A 24,218-nucleotide genomic window follows, 5' to 3' on the forward strand; every position below is an offset into this window, starting at 1 on the left:
CAAAAAATAAAATATTTTGTTTTTCAAAAAGTAAAAATAAAAAGAAACAGTAGATAGAACATACAAACAAAAGGATTCCACCCCATACCACTAATTTCCAATTATCTGGATTCTATCCCTACAGATTAGACATGTCTACATTTCTTACTTGTTTAAAATCTTTTTATTTCTGAGTAGTTTTTGAGTTTACAAAGGTTTATCAACAAAATGGACAGTCACATACCATTCCCTTCCATTAGTCCTTGATATTAACATCTTGTTTAAGGGTGGCATATATATACAAATCATAATCCAATGCAGACACATTATTATTAATTAATATCTACAGCTTCCAGTAAAGAGATCTCTTTGTGGTATAGCTTTCCTGGGTTTAGACAGATGTATAATGACATGTAGCTACCATTACAGCAAAAGAAAAAAAAAAAAAGATTTTCTCCCTAAAGTCCTCCATGGCTTCTAAAGAATTTAGTAGGATTCGGCTAAAGGGATAAAACACATTCGTTCCCCCCATGCTCTGCAATTCTCCAGGAATTCAGATCCCAACTATTTAAAATATAACTTGTTAGTGACATCTTTTTAAATTGTACAATAGCCAGGTTTTATAGTCTTAAATATAATTAACTCATCTACACTCATTTACTTACAATCCAACTTGAAAATGCAAAAACAAAAATCACAGCAGGCACTTACGAGTTCTATTAGGCAACAGGATAATGCTCATTGTTTTAAATGGTGATAAAATTTCCTTTCCTTCATGAAACTGTCACAATAACAAAGTAAAATAAAATATTGCAAAGCTTATTGATAAGTTAAAAATAGTCAGAAGAGTGAGATATTATTTAGTATAAAGTTATATATACGCCTTCACTGAACCATGCCATGTTAGTGAGAATATACCACTCTTTCCCCAATGTTATGATCATTGTCATGAATCCTTCACCCTGTGGTATTAACACCTCTGTCTTTAACAAAAAATGAAAATAATGACTCTGGCTACTTCCCCAGACTTGGAGGAGCAGCATTTAGAGCCCCAGGTATAAACGACTTCTCAGGTAAATACAAACTGAACTATTATAATGACACGATATGTGAAGACCATACTAAATTCAGACCATTAAAAATGTGACAATGCAGAGAGGAAAATAAAAGAGAAGTGTAAAAGGTTAACAACAGAATAATGTGAACACTTTATAGAGAGAAAAGTAAAGATAATAATTAAACAACAACAAATCCAGCCTAGAAGCAGCAGGAGACTGGGCTGTTTGACTCTCGGTCCATTTGTCATGGGAGGAGAGAGCATCATTTAAACTGCAGTTGTAGTTTAAAAACAATACATGATAAGTTAGTGGGTTTCATAACAAGTGGCAGAAATTCAGTTAACAGATTGTAAGGTATGCTTTCTCAATGGGACCTGAAATTCAGAGGGAAAAACCTTCCTAGCTTGTCACTGAGCACTCCATCCCAGTTCAAGGACACAGTCACTTCCGCTTTACTAGCAGACTACAACGCAGTGCCCCACTGGAGCAGAAAATCCCATGGTAGTGAAGCATAAGTCAGTAACAATATTTAAATATAAGTTTATCATTGAATCTCACAGGCTACCATCAAAGGCAGAAGAATGTCTTTTTACAAACAACTCTTCCCAGGGCTCCCTTGATGTCTCGGTTCCTCAGGCTGTAGATGAAGGGGTTCAGCATGGGAGTCACCACAGTGTACATCATGGACATGACAGTCTCCTTCACTGGAGAATTACTGGTTGAAGGGATCAGGTAGAGACCAATAACTGTCCCATAGAACAGAGACACCACGGACAGGTGTGAGCCACAGGTGGAGAAGGCCTTACGGATGCCTCGTGCAGAAGGGACCTTGAGGATGGAGGACACAATGCCTGCATAGGACAAGGTGATGAGTAGGAATGGGAGGACAAGAATGATGCCTCCCATGACAAATATCACCAATTCATTAACACTAGTGTCAGAGCAAGATAGCTTCAGCAGAGCTGACATGTCACAGAAAAAGTGGTGAATCATGTTGTCTGCACAAAAAGACAGTCTGGCCATGAGCAGGGTGTGCAGCAGGGCATGGAACGTGGTCAGCACCCAGGCCAGCCCCACCAGGGTGAGACAGAGCTTGGGGCTCATGATGCTGGTGTAGTGAAGGGGGAAACAGATGGCCACATAGCGGTCATACGCCATGGCCACAAGCAGGAAACTCTCCAGGTCTCCAAAAAGCAGGTAAAAGTACATTTGACTCAGACAACCTGCATAGGGGATGGATGGGACTTGGCTGTTCATGATCTGTAGCAACTTGGGCACTGTGACAGAGGAGAAGCAGAGGTCAGAGAAAGACAAGTTGCTGAGAAACAAATACATGGGCGTGTGGAGATGGGAGTCCAGTATAATGAGGACGATGATGATGAAGTTTCCCAGGACAGTGATCAAGTACATTGCCAGGAAAAGAACGTAGAACAGGTGTTTGTGCTGTGGGTGAATGGGTAGACCCAAAAGGAGGAACTCAGCAATCACCGTTTGGTTCCCTCTTGTCATGTTCTGTCTCCAATTTCTTTAAGATGAAATACTAAAGATCCCTTTAAAACATGAGTAAGAACAAATATGCAGCTACAATATATGGTCTGTTAGGCATCATTCAATAGTTTATTTCATCTTCAATAATCATAACAATCTATATAATCATAAACATTCCATATAGCTACATTAAAGATGCTTTTTAAGTTTATTTTCTTCACTTCTCAATAGGTACAACAATATTAACTCCTTCTTTATAAAATATGGTCGTATTTTAGTTTCTGTGTGATCACACTGCCACACATTTTCTCTTAATATTTCCCTGGGCATTCATCCTCAATGACTGCAATTGGTTTCTTCTCTGATCATTATGTTTATGTTTCTTTTTCTTGGGGTGTTTTTCCTAAACACTGTTCTCTGATACTTCTGCAGAAAGAGTCCTTAAGGACCTTGCCTATTCCTATAGCCTCATTTACCATCTAAAGCTCATGGGTATGCCATTCTATCCCCTTCAGTACCATTATCACCAACTGCTTACTGACTGTCTCCCCATGGATCACCAGAACCATCTGTAGCTCAACAGCTTTCCAATAAAACTCATGGCTCACTCTCCTCCCTCTCCCAATCTGCTCTCCAGTCTCTCACATCTTTGTAAAATTAAGCCAGGGTCAAGCTTCAAAACTGAGAGTTCTCTTTCATTCATTCGTTCCTTTCACCTTAAACACCTAATCTAGAAAGTCCTATAAATAGTGCCATTTCACTCTAACTTAATAGTTTATCCCAACTGTCACTATCTCGATCAGGTTGACATGTCTTTTCTGGATTCTAGAGTCCATCACTTCATCTCCTGTTCCCATGCTTTCACTCCTTTCACAGGATGGCATTCTAAGATTTTTTTTAAATGGTCATAATCCCTCTGCTCAGTTTCATGGATTCCAGTTGTGTGTAAGATAAAGGCAAAGGTCCTGTTAAGAACCACCAGAAGGTGCTTCATGACCTGACCCTGCGGTTTCACACATTCTTCTCAAGAATAACCACTCCTGTGTCTCACACCTCAGCATTTTGGCTTTCTAAGTCATTGTTTTCACTGTCCAGAAGTTCATACTTGCTGCCCTCCTGTCCTGCACCTTCTTCCCTCTGCACTGTGTTCACACAGTATATTACATGTCATTTGCTCAGAAAAGCATTCCCTGCCTCCCTAGTCCTTGTGAAACCTGATCTGTATTTCCATGGCATCCTGTACTCTTCCCATAGCACTCAATGCCCTGATTACTACATTCTAGATGGCTTTGCTACCAAATGTTCAACTCCAGACAACAAACACCATCTGTAGCTTTATGACTGCTACAGAGTCAGGACCTGGCATGGTGCCTAGTTGTAGCAAATAATTCATTCATATTTGTTGATTTTTCCTTCAGGAAAAGGCATACTGTTAAATCCATCAAACTTTAAAGGCATCAAACTCCCATTTGAATTAGAATAAGCACTCCTACTAAATCCTTCCAGAACAAAGACTCATGAATTTTAACCACTAGCACTAGGTTTTGACACCTGTTACCCAATTACTAGCTGTAACTTTGGAAATGCTTAGAAAATGCTCGATTACCCAACCACACTGTTCTCTTTTTTTTTCTTTTCCTTTTTTTTTATTAATTATTTTGCATTATGTGACAGTTTCATAGGCTCTGGGAACCCCCCCTCACCCCCTCCCCTCCCCCCTGGTTGGATTCCTCCACCTTGATGCAGTATTACAGTTCAAATTCAATCAAGAATCTTGATCTTTAGACTTAACAGACAACTGATATGCATGACCACGTCACACTTTGTCCCCTGTGTTGATATACACGATTCAATATTAAATATCTCTGAGAAATTTAGTAATTTGAAGAAAATAATTTCTACCTTTAAAGTCTTTAGTTTTGATATCTGTATCTCAAAGTGCCTCAGAGGTGACTAAAGAAGCTGGAGAGGGACATAAAGCACATGGAAAGTTCCTCCACTGAAGATATATAGCTAAGTCCAGTTGCTAGGATCTTCATCCTGCTATTTACTGCTATTTACTTACAAAAAAAATAATAAGTTATTTACACTTGGCTAAAATGTGCCTGTGTTTCAGTTTAAAAGAACCAAGCGAAATTTCTCAGAATGCTGCTTTCCTGGAAGTTGACACCATACCTAGCATTAGAAGTCTTGTTTAGGAATCACAGACCAGCTCAATATCATTTGGAAATACAGCCACCAATCAGTCACATGAGTGTCAGCTGCTCCCCTCACAGTGCCCTCTCATCTTTACCTGGTAAATCCATAGTTTTCAGACTGCACTGCACACAGAATCACATGAAAGTGCTTCTAAAACTATACTTTACATACCAACCACTTGCTGACCCTGTTAAATACTAATTTTTATTCAGTACACCCATTGTGGGGCCAAAATCCTACATTTCAAAAGTTCTGATTTACAGTTGGTAATGCCTTATCTATGGATCATATTTTACATTGCAAGATCATACACTTTTTAAAATGGAATTTCTTCAGCAACAAATGTAACTGGAATCTCTGGGAGGTAGCCTGAGTAATTTAAATATATAGCCAAAGTTAAAAGGCCTCTTCATTAAATGCCTACCTCATTGAGATGTTACTATGTTTAATTGATAGTCTCTTGTGAGACTGCATGCACAGTCAATGATCATCATGAATACTATAATTTTTAAACACTGTAACTAGTGAATATTAACATGAATCTACAGTGTGGCACAGTATTGGGCTAGCAGGGAGACAGAGAAATGTTACCATACCTGAAGAACTGCCCAACAGAGCATTACACAGTTTGGGAAACCAGGTTGTTCTAGTTGGAAAGACATAAGGGCACCAGCTTGTTCACCCTCCTACTCAGCGGTCCAGGATGTCTGAGAGTGACACCAGGGTCTTGAGCCAGCATCCCACTGCCCTTTATCCAGCCTCTGTAGTCCTCACTTGTGTCTGACACCCATCTCTTCTGAATATCTCATTCTACCAACCCCTGGGCCTAAGGGGCCTGCATCCCAAAGGAGCCAGATCCAGAAGGAATTCATTAAAGAAAAGTAATTTCCCATTACCTTTTTAGGACAAATTATCTGAGAGTCCTAAATTGGTGACTGATTATAGTCTCTGATCACACCTGACTGTGTATGGAAACATTGATGGAAAGCAGTTCACCATCAGTGTTTAGTCATTGTCCATCTAGGGAATGAAGAATAAATCTGTGTGGCTGGACCACATTTTGGGAGGTGCAGAATGGTTAGAGAAGACATAAAATAAATATTAAAGAAGAGTTTCAATCTCTACATAGAAATATAAAAATGCAGGCATTATCCTATGGCCAACAAAAATCTTTCAGAGGCCTTTAATTTCCTAGAGTACCACTAGGAAAGATATTTTGGATACATTCCAAGGGAGATAATATCTCACTATAAACCAAGTCCCCACAAACATACACCAGGGGAGAGATAAATCTGTCACTAACAAAGATGAAATTTCTATGACCAAACTACAAGCAGATACATGTGGTTAAACAGAATAAAAGATGAACTATTCCAGACCACATTTAATTCTTCCTGAGACCAAAACAGAAATAAAAATAGCTTCTCATGGCTCTTGAAAAAACCTTAACAATAGCCTAAAGCTACCAGCATCTTGCCATTTTCCATTTATTCCAGATTGCCTTCTGGTGCCACTCTTTTCTCACCCTGAAGCTGATCATGAGACTAACATGAACATTTATATATTTTACAAGCAGAGAGAGAAACAGACAGAGATAGACAGAGAGAGAGAGAGGTGGATATAGACAGACACACAGTGTTCATCCATAGGTTCACTTCTCAAGTGCCCTCAATGGCCAGGCCTGAACCAGACCAAAGGCAAGAATCAGAAACTCAATCCAGGTCTCTCACATGGAGGAGGGCAGAGTCCCAACTACCTGCACTGTGTCTACTGCTTCCTAGAAGATATATTAACAGAAATCTGTAATCAGTAGCATATCTGGGCCCCAACCCAGGTACTCTGAAATGAAATCCTGGTATCACCCTGGGGTCTTAACTATTAGGTCAAATTCATCCCTGTAGTTGACATTTATAATTTCTTCTTCCACACTGTACCATATTCCCTTTCTCATTGTTTCAGCTAAACATTGGAAATCTGAATCTTCATTATTATGACCTTCATTGGCGTGCTATAATAGCATCAACTCGAAGAATCTCCTAGGGGCCAACATTGTGGCACAGCATGTTAAGCCACAGCTTGTGATGATAGCATTCCGTATTGGAGCACCAGTTTGAGACCCAGCTTCTCTGCTTCCAAATCAGTTCCCTGATAATATGCCTAGAAGACAACAAGTGATGGTTCAAATGTGGGACACCAGATGGGACTTTAGGCTCCTGACTTTGACTGGCCCAGCACCAGCTGATGTGACCATTTGAGGATTGAATCACTGGATGGAAGAGCTCTTTTATCTCCCTTTCACTCTACCTTTCAAATATATATACATATATATATAATCTCATATATATCATAAGTGGTCTTTCCTTATTGTGTAGAGAAGGGTACAATTTCCCACGTTAAGTGGGGTTGAATGATCTTACGCAATACAGTAACTCCTGGGTTTATTTGTTGTTAACTGGTAGTCTCGACTTCTAGTAGATTGGAACCATTGAAACCTTCCTGGTAGAAGTATTCTTGGCTTGGGTATTATGCCAGACACTTCAGGTACCACCACAGATTCTCTCAGTCATCATCTCTTATTCCAGACACAGCTGCAGTAGCCAGCTCTGCACAAACATCAACCAATTTCATAGAGATACAGCCTGATTGCATTACCTCAGGGCTGCTGTATCTGCTTCTTGTGTCCTGTTATATGATTCCTCTGATTCCGTAGAGTGGACTACCATGGAGTATCAGCTTAAAGCTTATGCATACACAATCTGAAAATGTAGAGGAGTTAATTCCCTATGGGTCAACCCTCCAATATGGGTTCTGGGAGAGTGGATGAGTTTATACAACTTATTTCACTCTTTAGTATGGCCAACTCAGGCATCCTAGTATTGAGACTCCCTGAATCACCACTTAATAACCCTTGATCCCACAGTCTGATTTTCTGGAAAAACCAGGCTACAAAAAAAATAATAATAATAATAATGTCTCCAAACCAGCAGAGGCCAAGATTGGGGTGAAGGGGAATTCTAAGAGGCTGTTATTTTGCCTAAAAATGAGAGAAGATTGTCCTGTTTCCACTTCTTGATTCCTAGACTTGTGAATCACAGCTATAGGACAACAGAATTATGTATGGGCTCCTGGTTCAAACCACATACCCCATTATAAACACCAAGTTTTGCTAGATTATTGTCCACTTCATTTTCAGCATTTTCAACAGTGCCTGGCACAGTGCATTCTCTGTGAATGCTTGTTTTAAAGGTACTTCACAGACTAATGGAGCTGAAACAATGCTCGATAGCAAGATTGGCAGTGGCCATGCTTAACTTTTTGTTGATTGTAGAAACACCTCTAGCACTTCCCCCATGAAAGCGATTTGGGGTGTGATTTCAATGTAGTATTATTCCATATTAAAGAAACATTTTTACTAGTATACTGAACTTTTTATATGACATTAATACTGAATATTAGCAAGTATACCATTTTAATACAAGCAATGAATTATTTTTCAGAAATGCTCTTCACATATATAAAGCTTTAAATATTTTATTTTACTTTATTCTATTCTATTTTATTTTATCTTTAATAAACACACAGCAATAGCTTTGGCCCCTGGGGTACAACGCTACATTCCAATACCTGTGTGAACATACAATGAGTATAAATCAGGGCTATCTAAAGCTTCACCTCCCATCATCACTCCTCCCATGTTCACAGCATTTGAGTTCCTCATTATAGTCACAAGATTATAGTCATTATAGTCACTGTGAACTGTAGATCCTTAGTTGTACCATACGGCACCAGAATGTATTCCTTCCATATCACTGTATTTTAGTATCCATTATCCAACCTCCACATATCCTCACTACTTCTACGAAACATTTTAATACCTTGTATGTACCCAAGTTTGATCTCAGAAGTCATGCAGGGTCAGGCCCACTTAGTGTTTGCATGGGGAGATTTAAGTATTCTAATTCAATAAATAATACGTATAAATGCAGTAGTGATAAAACCATGAAGATAACAAACTAAATAATAACAGAAAATGCTTCAGTTTAGTATTCAGTATTTTAAAGTCCGCTTATCACTATCTAAACTTCATTCATTACTTTAGTATAATATCTCATCTCAGCATCAGCAATTTTAACAAATGTTTGGAAAGTTTTTTGTTCAGAAACAGAAGCTGGTCTGACAGAAACACATTTGAAAATGTTCTTCTTCTGGTCATAGTTTCCAACACACCTATGAACTCGGCCTCTAATCAGTCTTGGAAGTTCACGATCCTGTATATGTGATATAAAAAAATTTACATCAGTATTTCAAATGTCTGAGCTAGGCCCCCATTGCTGACAAAACTATGATAGACAGATGCATATATGGGTATATATGGGTGCCCTATCAAGAGGACAAACCCTCAGTTGGAAGGGGCATGGCTTCCAAGACAAAATGGCACACTCTTTTACCAGACTGCCAGAGTTCTACTTTCAGTAACTGTCAAAAGAGGCGAGTTTGGCCAACTATCCAGGTGAAAACAAGAAGCTGGATGAGATTTGCTGCTAAAAATCTCCTTGTATCAGTTTCGTATGCATGCTGCCAAAATAAGTACCCTTGTATGCATCAAAGCCATAACAAGACAGTGAAGAAGTACAGACCTCATCTGGGAGAGTATGAAAATAAAGAAATCATGAATAAAATTAAAACATTCTAAAATGACTTTCACTCAAAGTCTACAGAAAGCACAAACTATAAGAAGAAAGAATAATATTGATAAAATTACATTAAAATAAAAATTTTTAAGCAAAAGCTACTATTAAGAATGAAAATCACAGTATAATTTTTTAAATTTGCAATACACAAAATGGACAAAAAAATCTGTGCCTAGAATAACTTTATTAAAATATGATCAATAAGAAAAAGACAAATAACACCACAACTAAATGGTATCTAAATTGTCAGTAAACATATGAAGCAGGAGCCAGTTTTACGGTGGAGTAGGAAAAACCATTGCTTACAACAGCTCATGCATCTCATAAGGATACTGGTTGGAGTCAGGGCTGCTCCACTTCTGATTCAGCTCCCTGCTAAGGGCCTAGGGGAAAGTACTGAAGATGGCCTAAGTGTTTGAGTCCCTACTACCCATGTGGGAGACTGGATGAAGCTCCTGGCTTTGGTCCTGCCCTCATGGTCATTCCAGAAATATGCAAGTGTATGAAAAAAGCTCTCTCTCCCTCTCTGCAATTCTGACTTTCAAATCAATGAAATCTTGAAAAAATCAAACATGAAATGATGATAGTTTCCTTAGTAACAGGGAATCATGAAGAACTGAGAGAACACTAAACCACCAGGATGGCTAAAATACTGACACTGTTACATGTTGATAAGAGCACATAGAAACTATACACTGCTTGAAAGTACATAAATTGACACAGCCTCTTAGAAAAATTCTGTGGCAGTAACTACTATATCAGAACATACACATGATCTATGATCCACCTAGTAACTCACTTCTAGGTACATCCCAAACACAAATGCATGCCTATAGCATTATGAATAACCATAACTTTGAAAATAACCCAAATGCTCGCCAACAATAATATGAAACATGAAATTATGATACATTAACATAACAGAAAAAATACGTATCAATAGAAATGAATGAACTACAGCTACATACATAAATACAGATAGATCTTACAAATATGCTGAGTGAAACAAATCAGACATTTTAAAATGCCATGGGATACTGTCTATGTAAATTTCAAAAGCAGGAATAGGATTTTTGACATTAAGTCACAACAAAGGTTACTTGTAGGCAGAAGACAGGAGACAGTGGATGGAGGAGGCACAACAGAGTTTCAGAGATGATGGTGATGTTCTGTTTCTTAATCTGGTCAGCATTAATTTTGTGACACTTCATAGAGCTATACAGCTATGTGTGTTTTTCTAAACACATTATACTTCGATAACAAAGAGGGTTTTTTTAGTTAGAGAAAAATAATGAACATTCAAGCTGTAGAAATAAATATAATATTTATGTATTGCTTCTGATTTGTATGTGTTAGGTACTAAACATATATGTTTTACCATGTAATTTCTTTTGTAATTTCTCAAAGTAGGTTAATCCCTCTTCTACATATTTTTTTAAAAACTTGAAGCTCAGATAGTTTAAGCAGTGTGGATCACACAGTGAAGTAAACACTAGAATCCAAGTATGATTTCAGAATTAAGACAATTTTCAGAATTAATGCATTATCATTTACAAAGTATATAGTCCTTTGTCATTTCCAGTCTTGTTTGTCACCAAGCCTCTTACTGATATCCAAGCCTACTCCTTCTTTCACCAATTCTCAGAAACAGGACCCTACTCCTACAAATTCCACACTTTGGTAATTATAAACTAACTTTTGGTTCCCTGAGCATATCAGGCTTCCTCTTAATTTCGTGCCTCTGCATATGTTGCTTCTTTGCTTTAGAATTTATTGTAATCCACTTCTTTACTTCATCCAATACTTTAACTAGAAATACTAAAGTTAACCCTAAAAAGTCCTTACTTAAAGACCTAAGTTACTATCTTCTTTGAAAATCCTTCTGATTCACTTCAACAGCACTCCGAATAAACAGCACTATCATGAATATATACCACAGTGTAACATTTACACATCTTTCTACTTGAAATTATAAACTCTGAAAGAGCCATTTACCACTCTCATTCCATTTTAGGGAAAAGTTTTCAATTAGCAATAATCGCCCCTCGCATAAACCTCATTGGCTATGATACTCCCACTGCACAAAGCTACTCTCACATTCCATTTTATTCCCCTTGCATCCAGCAGTGTCTGACACACAGCAGAAACTTCATATAACCAAATACACAGCTTAATATCAGAACTAAAACCAAAAGAAAACTTAAAGCACAACTAAAATGTTAACGGAATTTCTACTGCAATGGAATTATAGCCTGTATTTTTATATTTTGCTGGTATAGATTCTATAAATAATACTTAAAAAGTACTCACAATCTCGTAAAATATGCAAGGCACAGTATGCTTCCCATCTCTCAAAAGAAAAGTCTTTGAATAATGTGGACCAGGTGTAACAGCTGAATCTAGAACAGCTTAAGCAACATTGAAACAGGGGGAAAAAATCAATATGGGTAAAATGCAAACAAAATGTAACAGATATTTAAATCATTGTTCCCATACATTCATTTGAAAAGTGTTTTGCCAAGGTAAGCTATTGACCAACTGCTTATTGAAAAAACTTCTTTTGCAAACATATAGGCAGAAAAAACATAAGGTACTTAAGCACCCAAAAACTAAAATAAGATTAAGTAAAACACTCATACTACTCCCAGGATGAAAAGACTAGAAGGAAAAAACAAAATTACAAAACTCAAGAAAGCTGGACTAATGATCAAGATAGCTCTATTATAGAGCAATAAAAACGTTTTAAGAAGCAGATTTTCCTGACACAATTTTATACTTAAAAAAAATTCCTGGGCTCGGCAGTGTGACCTAGTGGCTAAGGTCCTCGCCTTGATCCCATATGGCTGCTGGTTCTAATCCCGGCAGTTCCACTTCCTCTCTGTCTCTCCTCCTCTCAGTATATCTGACTTTGTAATAAAAAAAATAAAATAAATCTTTTAAAAAAAAATTCCTGACCCTCTCAAACTTAGGAACAAATTATTAGAGGGACTTCACTTAAGAATTTAGAAAACTTAAATTAAAAGTATGAGTTTAATTACTGGCCATAAATTTTGTAATTCATGTATAGTTTTTTATAGTATTCATTTTCTACATTTTAAGATAACAGATTAACTATAGGGTGTTTATTCTTACCAGTAAAAAAAGTTTCCTAAATATTCTTTCAGATTAATTAAAATATAACTTAATACTCAGCACATAAAATTCTAGATTAGTGGAATACAGTAGAACAACATTAGATTGTGATAAGGAGCCTCACTACTAGACCTATTTTTGCTGTTCTCTTGCTTTGTGATTTCAGTCAGGTCTTCTCATACTTTACTTGTTTCATTTTCTTCCAACTCCTCACCTAACTTCATGGACTAATGTAGATTACTTGAAGGAGTCTTTCCAGCTGTAACATTATGAATCAGAAGACTACTACACAAATAACCACTTAATTCATATAAATCAATGACTGACCCAAAAAATGACAACAAATTACAGTCTCTTACATGACTTCATTTTCCAAGATCCCCTTGACATTCCTACTGATATTAAAAACTGTTTTCCAAACAGTGTTACTGAAATATTTTTAAAGTACAGTACATACCTAATACTTCAAAAAGAAGTACAGTTTTCTGTACATGTTCACGCCAATACTTCATGCTCTCAATAACCGCAGAAACAATTCTTAAAGTATTACTTTTTTCTTTAAAATGTAACTGAAATGAGGTTTCCTTTTGAAAAAAAATAGAAAATTCTTTTGTATTTTATCTTTCACCTCCCTATAATAGACAAATGAATAAATGTGTATAAAGAACTTTGCAGAGTGTCAACACAATCATTTCCTTAAGTTAAAGCAATCATTGCCATACTGTAAGAGAAGAAACTACAATGCATTTGCAAACACTAAAGAAGAAAATTATTTATTACAGGAATCCATTCATTTTTCATTTGTTGAATATTTCTGAAGTATCAAGAGCCAGATCCTGTGACAAACTCATACGAGCAGAACAATTACTTTCCTTAATGTATTCATTCTCTAACAGGGAAACAGACACAGTCACTCATTTGAAAAATGCTTTGCTATGAAAAGTTATTCACAAGAAGCTCATTGCAAAGACTTTTTTTTTTTGCAAGCATACAGGCAGAATAAACATAAGATACTTAAGCACCCAAGGACTAAAAACAGTAAGATACTCCCATGATGAAAAGACTAGAAGAAAAAATAAAATTTCAAAACTCAATAAAGCTGGACTAATGAATGGGATATGCCATGCAGGAACACAACCACAGTTATCCACACATTTTAAAATAAGGGAAAAAATGGAGAAATATAACCAACCCTTCCCACCCTTTGATGTCCTCCTAGTGACTCCTCCTGGCTGTAAGTAATGGATCCCAGTATTATGCCTTTGCAAGATGTTCCATCTTGCCAGAATCAAGAAAACAACTGGTGCAGAATCTGTTAGGCCAAGCAGTGGAGGGAGATTATTCACCTATTCCTCCATGACAATGTTACATAGAAAATGTTTACAAACAATAACCAAAGTGTGTGTACAGTGAGGAAGTAAAGCTAGAGACAAGACACAAACCAAAGCAGAGATGTTTCAAATTACATGCCACGTTTAGAGAACCATGAAGAGTACGAAATGGATAAAACATTGAAGAATCAGCAAAACATGAAATACAAAGCAAGGAACTTAGGACAAGACTATAGCTGGACTCTATGTTTGGTATATGCTTGCAATGGGGGATTCTCAACTGAACTTGAGCTATGGTTATGCAACAAGGTGGAGGAATCCACCATGGTGGGAAGGTTTGGGGAGGGGTGGGGAGAATCCAAGTACCTATGAAACTGTGTCACATAATACAATGTAATTAATGAATTAATAAAATAAAAAAAAAACCAACGCGCTGCCATTCAAATCTAATCCACCCGCTTTTTGGGTTCTTTGTAAACTTCACTGGAACACAGCCTTGTCCATCCACTTACGTATGTCTGTGGCTGCTTCGAGCTACAGGCCAAGAGTTACGTGATAGAGCTGAGCAGTCACAACAAAAATGTTACAGCCCAAAAAGTCAAAGATATTTACTGTCTGTCTTTTTGCAGAAAACATTTTCTAGTCTATTGTTTAAAAAAACTTAGAATTATATTTTAAAAGTCATCTGCAAAAAATGAGCAATTTTCCATTACATGCATAAATAAAAGGTTAATATCAAATGTGATAGGAAAACTAAAGGAATTATGCAAAGGCACAATCATCACCCATCAAAGAAAATATTTTGCAAGCTAAAATCTAATTCACTCCAACGGAACTGGGTATTTGTGCTATTCGACTCATGTATGCCATGGGATCAATTTCAAATCTTATTTCCTCTGCAGCTTTCCAAAAACTTATTTACTTCATATCCTCAAAAAATTAATAAGCAAGCCATTAAATTTTTACCTTTGGAGTGCTCTTTTCTGGAATATCATCCAGCATTTTTTTCTTAAATTGATTTTGCTGTAAATTTGGCTTAAGTGCCTGTGATGCACTATTTTCACCCAGGCCTTTTGCTGTGGAACCAGGTAACTTTGATGAATGCATCTGTCTGAGTTCCTGAGTTTCTCTGTGATGAGGTAAGTTAGGAAGTTCAGACATTTTGAATTGTTTCTGGCGCTGAGCTCCCAAATTCACTGGACAAAAATTATTTCCATCATTTGCCATTGGGTTTGTTCTTTTACACTGAGATGTAGTATCACTTTTATCCCAAGTCTGTAAACTGGCAGGTTTATTGCCACCTCTGTAACTGTAATAGCAAAAACAAAAGTTAGTTATTTCTCTATGCTTTTTTAATTAAAAAGCAATTTATGCAAACATTTCATTTTCATGGCAATTTATGGTTTATAAACTGATTTTTAATTAACTAGTTAGAAATCCTAAACACATCATCGTCCTACAATTACTATTTCTCTCCAGATAAGGATATTGATCCCTTGTAGATATAACATACCCAAAGTAATACAGTAAGTTACTTACCAGTCCAGAATCTGGAGAACATTGGTGCTCTAAACGATTTTGTAACTATACTAGCCTTTGTACTGAGGTGGGTATCTTAAAGCAGTAAGACTTTAAGGACATGTTTCTTAACACTTTTTCTTAAATTATCCACAAAGTGGGGCCCGGTGCAACAGCCTAGAGTAAGCCCTCACCTTACATGCACCTGGGTCCCACATGAGCACCATTTCAAGTCCTGGCTGCTCCACTTTCTGTCCAGCTCCCTGCCTGAGGTCTGGGAAAGCAGTAAAGGATGACCTAAAGCTTTGGAACTCTGAATCCATGTGGGAGATCCAGAAGAAGCTTCCTGTTCCTGGCTTCAGATTGGCTCAGCTCCAACCATTTGACCATTTGGGGAGCAAACTACCAGATGGAAGATCTTTCTCTATGTCTCTCCTTCTTTCTGTAGTTCCGCCTTTCCATAAAAAAAAATTAAATCTTCAAAAAATTTTAAAGCGAAACTATAGTTTGTCAATGATTTTAAATCAAAAGAAAACAAAGACAATATAAACATTTCTTTTATCAGATATTTTGTATTTTTACTGTGTAGCTTAAAAGCCCTACTCATGAACCTGCTGTAGAATGTATAAGCTACACTAATCAGAGTAGTTGTCAGCTGATCAGAACAATTAATGAAGAGAAAATCAACGTATAATTTCTGAGGTTAATAATCAACAAGACCAGTCCAAGTTATAAATTCCTAATTCTGAATAATGTTCCTAAAAATATCACAAGCATTACAAGAAGGCAATGAATATAACCCATAACTTGTTTCAGAAAATTGTCCAGGGCCAAATTGTAGCATAAATGGTTAAAGCTGCTGCCTTACAATGCCAGCATCCTATACAGGCACCAGTTAAAGTTCCAGCTATTTCACTTCTGATTCAGTTCCCTCCTAAAGCACTTGTCCTCGAGGACAGCCCAAGTGTTAAGGGCCCTGCACCCATGTGGGCGATCCAAAAGAAGCTCCTGGTGCCTAGTTTTGCACTGGCCTACCTCCAGCCATTGCAGCCATTTGGAGAGTGAGTCGGCACGTGCATGATTGATCTTTCTCTCTCTCTCTTGCAAATAAATAATTAAGTCTTAAAAAAAATTGTACAAAATGGTCTAGGCTCATTAGCGTTCAGGTACAAATCTGGATTTTATGGGATCTAAAGTTTATACAATTTGGGAAGTATTAAGTAAATTAGGCATAAAATTAAGGATGGAAATAATGATCCAAGATGAAATTTTAAGTTATAAATATCACAATATCCAGAAAAACATTGATGTTACTATTAACTACTTGACATACCACTATCAGACATTTTTCCTCTACTGTTTATCTATCTCTTCATATAATCACATCTTTAATTTTATAGTTTTATTTTCATCAGAGACACAGATCTACAGCTTTGTCTTTCCTCTCCCATGGCTGTGGAAACCATTATTTACAGTACAGAAAGTTTTAGCTTCACAACTACTTACATTATAGTACACCTGAAATTCCATCCAACATTTTTGTTTAGAAGGTGTCCCTAGCTTGGGAAATAGTCCTGGGATAACTAAAGTCTTTTTCACCTTAATGAACATGTCCCTCACACAGATGCTGCCTTGGAAGCCAATCCAGCTTAAACAGGTCCTCTACACCCCAAACAGACCGTGAGCCCCATGTTGTACTGCCTCCTGAGCAGCATAAAGGACAGCATCTCCCTCAGATAGTTCTCCCCGGAGAAAAGATAGTCCCAGACGTTCACTGTGGACTCTAAGCCCAGGATGTTGGGAGGACTAGATGTACGCAAAGGTAAAGCTTGCCACCCAACAACTGGACCAGTGGCTCCAGGAGCATCACTAGAATACAACAGGCAACCCAAGGGGTTACAACACGTTACAGAGCCCAAACGCTTCACATCACGGGTTTCTTCTCTGGCCCATGGATGAAACCATGACTTTGAAGGGAACAATACAAATGAACCCCCCAATGCTTTATACAACACTAATTTTACAGTAAATTCTCCTTCACGAATTTTGGATCTTTTGACAGTGCTCTACTCAATTATTCACAATTCAGAGCAATAGGATGGAAAATAACAGCTCTGTTAGTTCCCATACAGTAAAAAATGATATGTAAGAACCATTTTATCAGAACAACAGAACTTACACTGCATCTATATATATATATATATATACATATATATATATATGTATATGTATATATATAAATGAACCAGCAGGTGGGAGTATGTCATCTTCCCTTCTCCTACTCTTTTTGTCCCCCATTCCTATCCCTCAAATAAAATTTTTAATTGTGAAATTTTATATTAGTAAATTAGTAAAACAAGTATTGCTTTATTTGATATTTAGACTGCTACACAAAATCAGCTGTGGGAAGAGCAATACTCGAAAGGTCTTGGAGAGAGGCTCAAAAAACTACTACTTCCGGGCCCAGCACGATAGCGTAGTAGTTAAGGTGCTCGCCTTGAACGTGCTGGGATCCCATATGGGTGGCAGTTCTAATCCCAGCGGCCCTGTTTCCCTTCCAGCACCCTGCCTATGGTCTGGGAATGCAGTCAAGAACAGCCTAAAACCTTGGGACCTTAAACCCATGTGGGAGACCTGGAGGAGGCTGCTGGCTTCAGATTGGCTCAGCTCCAGCCGTTGTGGCCACTAGGGGAGTGAACCATCGGATGGAAGATCTTCCTCTCTGTCTCTCCTCTCTGTATATCTGCCTTTCCAATAAAAAATAAATAAATAAATCTTTTTAAAAAACTATTATTTCCAATTTTTTTTCTCATTTTGGAAAAGCCAGAACCATCTAAAAGAAGGGAAGCTATTGGTGTGGAAAAGCACAGAGGCACAAAAGATACTACTGTACTGAAAAGAGAATAACTAAATTCTCTTCTGTCTCATTAAATGCCTGGGAGATAAGGAAAGCTGAGGTTTATGAGTATTTAAAATAAGGCTCTCCAACAATCACCAAGGGTTTTAAAGATCTCACTGTTACAATCCTCGCCTTGCATGCACCACCGGGATCCCATATGGGCGCCGGTTTGAGTCCCAGGTGCTCCACTTTCCATCCAGCATCCTACTTGTGGCCTGAGGAAACAGTAGAGGACGGCCCAAAGCCTTGGGATCCTGAATCCACGTGGGAGACCTAGAAGAAGCTCCTGGCTCCTGGCTTTGGATTGGCTCAGCTCTGGCCGTTATGGCTACCTGGGGAGTGAACCAGCAGACAGAAGATCTTTCTCTCAGTCTCTCCTTCTCTCTGATCTGACTTTCCAATAAAAATAAATCAATCTTTAAAAAAAAGACAAATAAACAATACCATAGGAAGTCCATATCTGTAGATACTATATCTAGGAATTCAGACGCACATAAAATATTTGAAAAAACGTTTATACTGATAATACATCCTTTTTGTCATCATTCTCTGAACAATATAGTGGTAACTATGTACAAAGCAGTTACATTGCATTAGGTGTTTTAAGTCACCTCTAGGTGATTTAAAATACACCGGAAGATGTGCACAAGTTAAATGCAAATACTATGTTAACTAGCTTTGGAAATTTCCTAAATGTGATTCTCCCTAAGAAAGAAAGCGATGAAAGCCAAGGAAAGAAACAAGAGGTATAAAAGGAAAAGGAGACAAGGGAATAAAAGAGAAAACTAAGTAGACTCACCTCCATCCACTCTGGCCTCTGTCAGTATCGGGTTGGACAAGTTTAGACACAGACTCCTGACTTCTTGGGGGATGAGAAACTGAATGTGGTATTTGACTTCCAAAGAAAAAAATAATAGCTTATTTTCAAATTAAGAAATATGAAATACATACAAAGGAGCAAAAATAGGTAATACACACATACACATTTTTTAACATACCTGGTGCTCCTTGTTTTCATTAAAGGAGCCAATTCTGGATTTGCAGCTTCCCAGGCCCAATCTCAAAAGTAACACAGATCAAAGTAAGACACGCAGTATTTTTAAGAATAGTTACTTCATACTTGTTTAGTTCCACAAATGCAAATGTAAACAAAATAATTCCAATTCAGACGTATGATAAAAGTCTATAGGATAATGCTGGATGAAAGTAGTAAAACAAGTATTGCTTTATTTGATATTTGAAAATTTTAAGTGTATAGTAAGATCCTATCCAGAATTTTTGAGTAGCCCCAAAATGTAAATGTATATAACAAGTATATTTCAGAATTTTCTGCCTGCCCATACCTTCCACCAAGAGAAAAACAACCAGCAAACATTTAGCACTCCCAACAATTAAAAAGTGAAGCCATTTAAAAGATTAGGTATGCCAGAGGCTCTCTGTCTCTAGGATTCAAAATGTCAAGACACACAGAAGGCAGCTAACCAATGACTCTGTAAGCTACAACTATGGACACTTCCAGAAATGACAACTGAATTCATGCTGCGCTAGCTGGATCTTTAAGGCAGCAGACTGGATGAGTGAGTTATCAGACCATTTGAGATGCTATAACAAAACACCTTAGATCTAGTTATTGATAATAAAATTTACTTTTAGTAGTTCTGGAGGCTGAGAAGTCTTAATCAAGGCCCCAATACACTCAGTATCTGATGAAGGCTGACTCAGTTTCACAGTTTCACAAATGGTGCCTTTACTGTGTCCTCATACAACCAGAGGAGAAAAACATTTCCCTTATACCTCTTTTATAAATTGCCTAATCCTACAATCATCTTCTACAGGGCTCAACGCTTAACAACAACACTCTGGCAATTAAGGTTCAATATAGGAATTTTCAGATCATAGCAGAGAGCAGAATCAACAAATGAAGAAAAGCAAAATGCTATAAGAAAAGGAAAATGACCAAGGCCAGGCATCAGAAATTCCTGGGTTTCTTCTCTTCCAAAAGTCTTTTATTATTTTTTTTCTGCTTCTATGCACACTTCCCATTCCTGAGGCAACCTGAATTTTTCTATTCTTTATCACTGAGTGGGTAAGTCAGAATACTATGTGTTTTGAGAAAGAAAACAAAAACTTCACAATGCAAGTTTTTTAGAATAAAACCTTGAACTCTTAAGATACCCTGTGGAAGTGCTAAGCTGTAGATCCACAAACTATTGACCTGGAATTCTCAGAAATAGCAAAATAATATCCATTTTCAGGTAGGGGAAAGAAGAAAATTGTAACTTCCTATGTTTCATTATAATGAGAGAGAAATGGTCATTTTGTTTCCAGGAAATCATCAGTGACTCATTGTGTTACCTGCTGGTAGGGGAGGGAAATCGTAACTGTCGGCAGCAGTGCTGATCCCTGAATCACTCTGAAGCGGATTCGAAGTTAATGGCTGTCTGGTCCTTTTTCTCTGATTGAACAATGGTACAGGCAAACAACCTAAATGGAATATGCCAACAAATGACTATAAAACAAGTAAATAATTATGCCTGGCTGTAGAATAATTATTAGTATGCAGTACACATTTTGAATTTTTCTACTTCTGCTATTATACTTATTATATACTTCCATGCCCATGAATTGACTTTACATTCGTTTTTTTTAAAAATATATTTATTCTCATTTTATTTGAAGGCAGAGAGAGATAGAAACTTTATCTACTATTTACTGATTCACTTTCCAAACGCCTACAACAGCCAAGGTTAGGCCAGGCCAAAGCTAAGTACCTGGAATTCCATTCCCAGTCTCTCATGTGGCTGACAGTGACCCATGTGCTGCCTCCCAGGGTGCGCATCAGCAGGAAGCTGGATGACAGCAGAATATCCTGACTCTGCATTAACCACTGGTGACCTAACTGCTGAGCTAAACGCTACAGCGCACTTGCCCCAAAATTCTACATTCTTTTTAAGTCACATTTGACTATAAGGAATCCTTTCTTATTCTACATTAATATTGCTTTAGTTACTCCTGCTTGAAAGTAATTTTCATCTCCTTATTCATTGCTAACCCTTTCCAAATCTACTTTTTGTTTTAATTTTCTTCGTATACCAATTCAAGGGAACCCTGCAGTACAACAGAAGTAAAGAATTAAACTTTAAGCCAAGCTTTCCAAAACTCAAAATATTCTTTGCACCTTTTAGAGCCATGATTCTCAAAGTTTTGGTTAGCTAAAAGTTATCCGAAATTCTGCTTAACAAGCAGGTAACAATATCTCACTTATTACCCTTTATTACAATAGTTTTGTCCTGGCTCTAATTTTTGAGCACTTCAAGCAAAGCACCTCAAGTGTTTGTAATGATCTTTTCTATGGATTATTTTAAGAATGTCTTAGGCAGAAATAATACCTAGCCTAAATGAAAATAATTCTAAAAGATGGCAGAACTAGTACCAAGTCAGGCCAAAAGTCAGACACATAAACCAAAATCTAGAAGAAAACTCAAAAGAAAAAGAAGTCCAAAATTCTCATAAATTCCTACATAATAAGTCCTTGAAACAACCTGGGTAGGATCTAAGCTTCCCAAATTTCAGTTCATATGTCTTGCCACTATAGTATTTTCAGGCTAATTCATCATCACTCTACTACAGAATAGTGGCTCCAAACACTCTGATAAAACGCAAGAATTATGTGAGCTCTTCAGACTGCCTGATTCTTTTTTTTTTAAAGATTTATTTATTTTTATTACAAAGCCAGATATACAGAGAGGAGGAGAGACAGAGAGGAAGATCTTCCATCCCATGATTCACTCCCAAAGTGAGTGCAATGGCCGGTGCTGCGCCAATCCGAACCCGGGAACCAGGAACCTCTTCCAGGTCCCCCACGTGGGTGCAGGGTCCCAAATCTTTGGGCCATCCTCCACTGCTTTCCCAGGCCACAAGCAGGGAGCTGGATGGGAAGTGGAGCTGCCGGGATTAGAACCGGTGCCCATATGGGATCCTGGGGCGTTCAAGGCAAGGACTTTAGCTGCTAGGCCACGTTGCCGGGCCCAAGACTGCCTGATTCTTAATTATGACTTCAAACCATGTTGGAATTACAACCCCAAAGTAAAAACTTGCACAATTTCCTTAAATTCTTTGTATTAAATGACTGATACTGGGAAGCAAGACACTATAATGACTAAGAGCACAGAAAGAGCCTGATCATAAAATTCAAATTTTGGTTCTGAGCATTAATATATTATTTAAGTTCTCTGTGCTCTGGTTGCTCTTCAGGATAACAGGGTGGTGATATTAACGGCCTATCTTAGAAAGTATTGTAAGGATTAATTTAAATGTCTATCATGCAGTACATATACCACAAATAGAAGCCAGCATAGTGATGTGGTTGGTAAAGCTGTCTTCTGCCAATATCAACATTCTAAGTGCGCATCAGTTCATGCTCCAGCTGCTCCTCTTCCCATACAAATAACTGCTAATGGCCTGGAAAAGGCAGCTCCTGCACCCACGGAGGAGACTAAGAAGTTCCTGGCCCCTGGCGTCAGCCTGGCCCAGCCCCAGCCACTGCATAGCAATTTTTAGGAGTGAACCAGCAAATAGAAGATTACTCTCTCCCCCGTCTGTGCCTCTATCTCCGTAATTATGACTTCCAAATAAATAATATTCTTAAAACTATAAATAATAATAAGCGTTAATTATCTTTATTGTGTGTTATCATTTTTGCACTCTGTGATTGTATTGTGCCAATCTATTGGGAACACAGAAATAGTAGGAAAAACTAATGGGAAGACAAAAATTTTCTGGAAATATTTTTGAACACATCACAAATACAAATACATCTGCTTTCAGTTTAAAACTACAGAGGCCGTGTAGGAAGGACAACAGGTTAACTCTAGGTACATCTGATCTTACTGCCACCTCTGCTGTCAAGACTGTCCTTCAGTAAGTTATTTTACTTCTTTGGGTCAAAAAGTAAGGCGTCTAAACTAAATGTCTTTTTCAAACTTCCTTCTAGGGCCCGGCATGGTAGCCTAATGGCTAACGTCCTTGCATGTACCAGAATCCCGTATGGGTGCCAGTTCGTGCCCCGGCTACTCCATTTCCCTTCCAGCTCCCTAGTTGTGGCCTGGGAGGGCAGTAGAGGTCAGCCCAAGGCCTTGGGACCCTGCACCCACGTGGGAGACCCAGAAGAAGCTCCTGGTTCCCGGCTTCAGATCGGCTCAGCTCAGGCCATTGCAGTTGTGAAGATGTTTCTCTCTGTGTCTCCTCTCTGACTTCCCAATACAAACAAATCAATCTTTAAAAAACAACTTTCTTCTAAAATGTCCCATCTATAAACCATGTAAGCATTCTATGGTATTTACTAAATACAGAATACATGAAAATAAGTTATGCAATACCTGCTGTACTTCGAGTTGAATTTTCATTTAGGTTTCTCTTCATTTCTTCCAATATCAAAGTCTATCTGATATTCAAATTTAGTATACAAAGTTGTTTGACTAAACCTTTGAAAAAATGTGAAACTCGCTGTGTCAACACAATCAAAAGCTCAGCCGAATAATCACAGAAACTATTATTTTAAACTGGTTTCAAGCATAACACTTAAAGGAATCTGCTGCTTCCTGTGTAAGAACTGACAATGCAGAGGTGGGCATTGTGGTACAAAGGCTTCAGCCCCACTCTGGACACCTGCAACCCTTATCTGAGTGCCTGATTCAAGTCCTGGCCACTCTGCTTGAAATCCAGCACCCAAATTTAAATCCTAAAAGTCAGCAGATGAGGGGTCCAGCCTTGAGTCCCCATTATCCAACTGGGAGATCTAACGGGTTTCCTGGCTCAAGGCTTCTGCCTGGCCCAGTCCTGTCATTTGAAGAATGAAACAGCTAGAAGATCGCTCCCTCTCCCTTTACAACTCTTTCAAATATTTTTTTAAAATCTTTTGTTT

The 24,218-nt window shown here is 37.8% G+C and overlaps 2 protein-coding genes and 1 pseudogene across 2 annotated transcripts; all 3 read right to left on the reverse strand.

The window, feature by feature from the left end:
- Positions 1–1,493: 1,493 nt before the first annotated feature.
- LOC101532646 (olfactory receptor 1468-like) lies at positions 1,494–2,582 on the reverse strand. Its single transcript, XM_004593976.2, has one exon. The coding sequence runs from the start codon at positions 2,544–2,546 to the stop codon at positions 1,605–1,607; it is 942 nt and encodes a 313-aa protein (XP_004594033.2). The 5' UTR covers positions 2,547–2,582; the 3' UTR covers positions 1,494–1,604.
- A 6,040-nt stretch (positions 2,583–8,622) lies between these two features.
- On the reverse strand, positions 8,623–24,002 carry SPATA22 (spermatogenesis associated 22). The gene is made up of 8 exons (XM_058676043.1): positions 23,674–24,002; positions 20,651–20,779; positions 19,294–19,354; positions 19,095–19,190; positions 14,845–15,187; positions 13,005–13,131; positions 11,726–11,823; positions 8,623–8,992 (listed from the first exon to the last, which is right to left on the reverse strand). Exons 1-8 carry the CDS (start codon positions 23,714–23,716, stop codon positions 8,801–8,803), a joined length of 1,089 nt encoding a protein of 362 aa, XP_058532026.1. The 5' UTR covers positions 23,717–24,002; the 3' UTR covers positions 8,623–8,800.
- LOC118759761 (U4 spliceosomal RNA) lies at positions 11,372–11,504 on the reverse strand (annotated as a pseudogene).
- Positions 24,003–24,218: the final 216 nt, after the last annotated feature.

Source organism: Ochotona princeps, chromosome 17 (assembly GCF_030435755.1).
Source record: "Ochotona princeps isolate mOchPri1 chromosome 17, mOchPri1.hap1, whole genome shotgun sequence".
NCBI lineage: Eukaryota > Metazoa > Chordata > Mammalia > Lagomorpha > Ochotonidae > Ochotona > Ochotona princeps.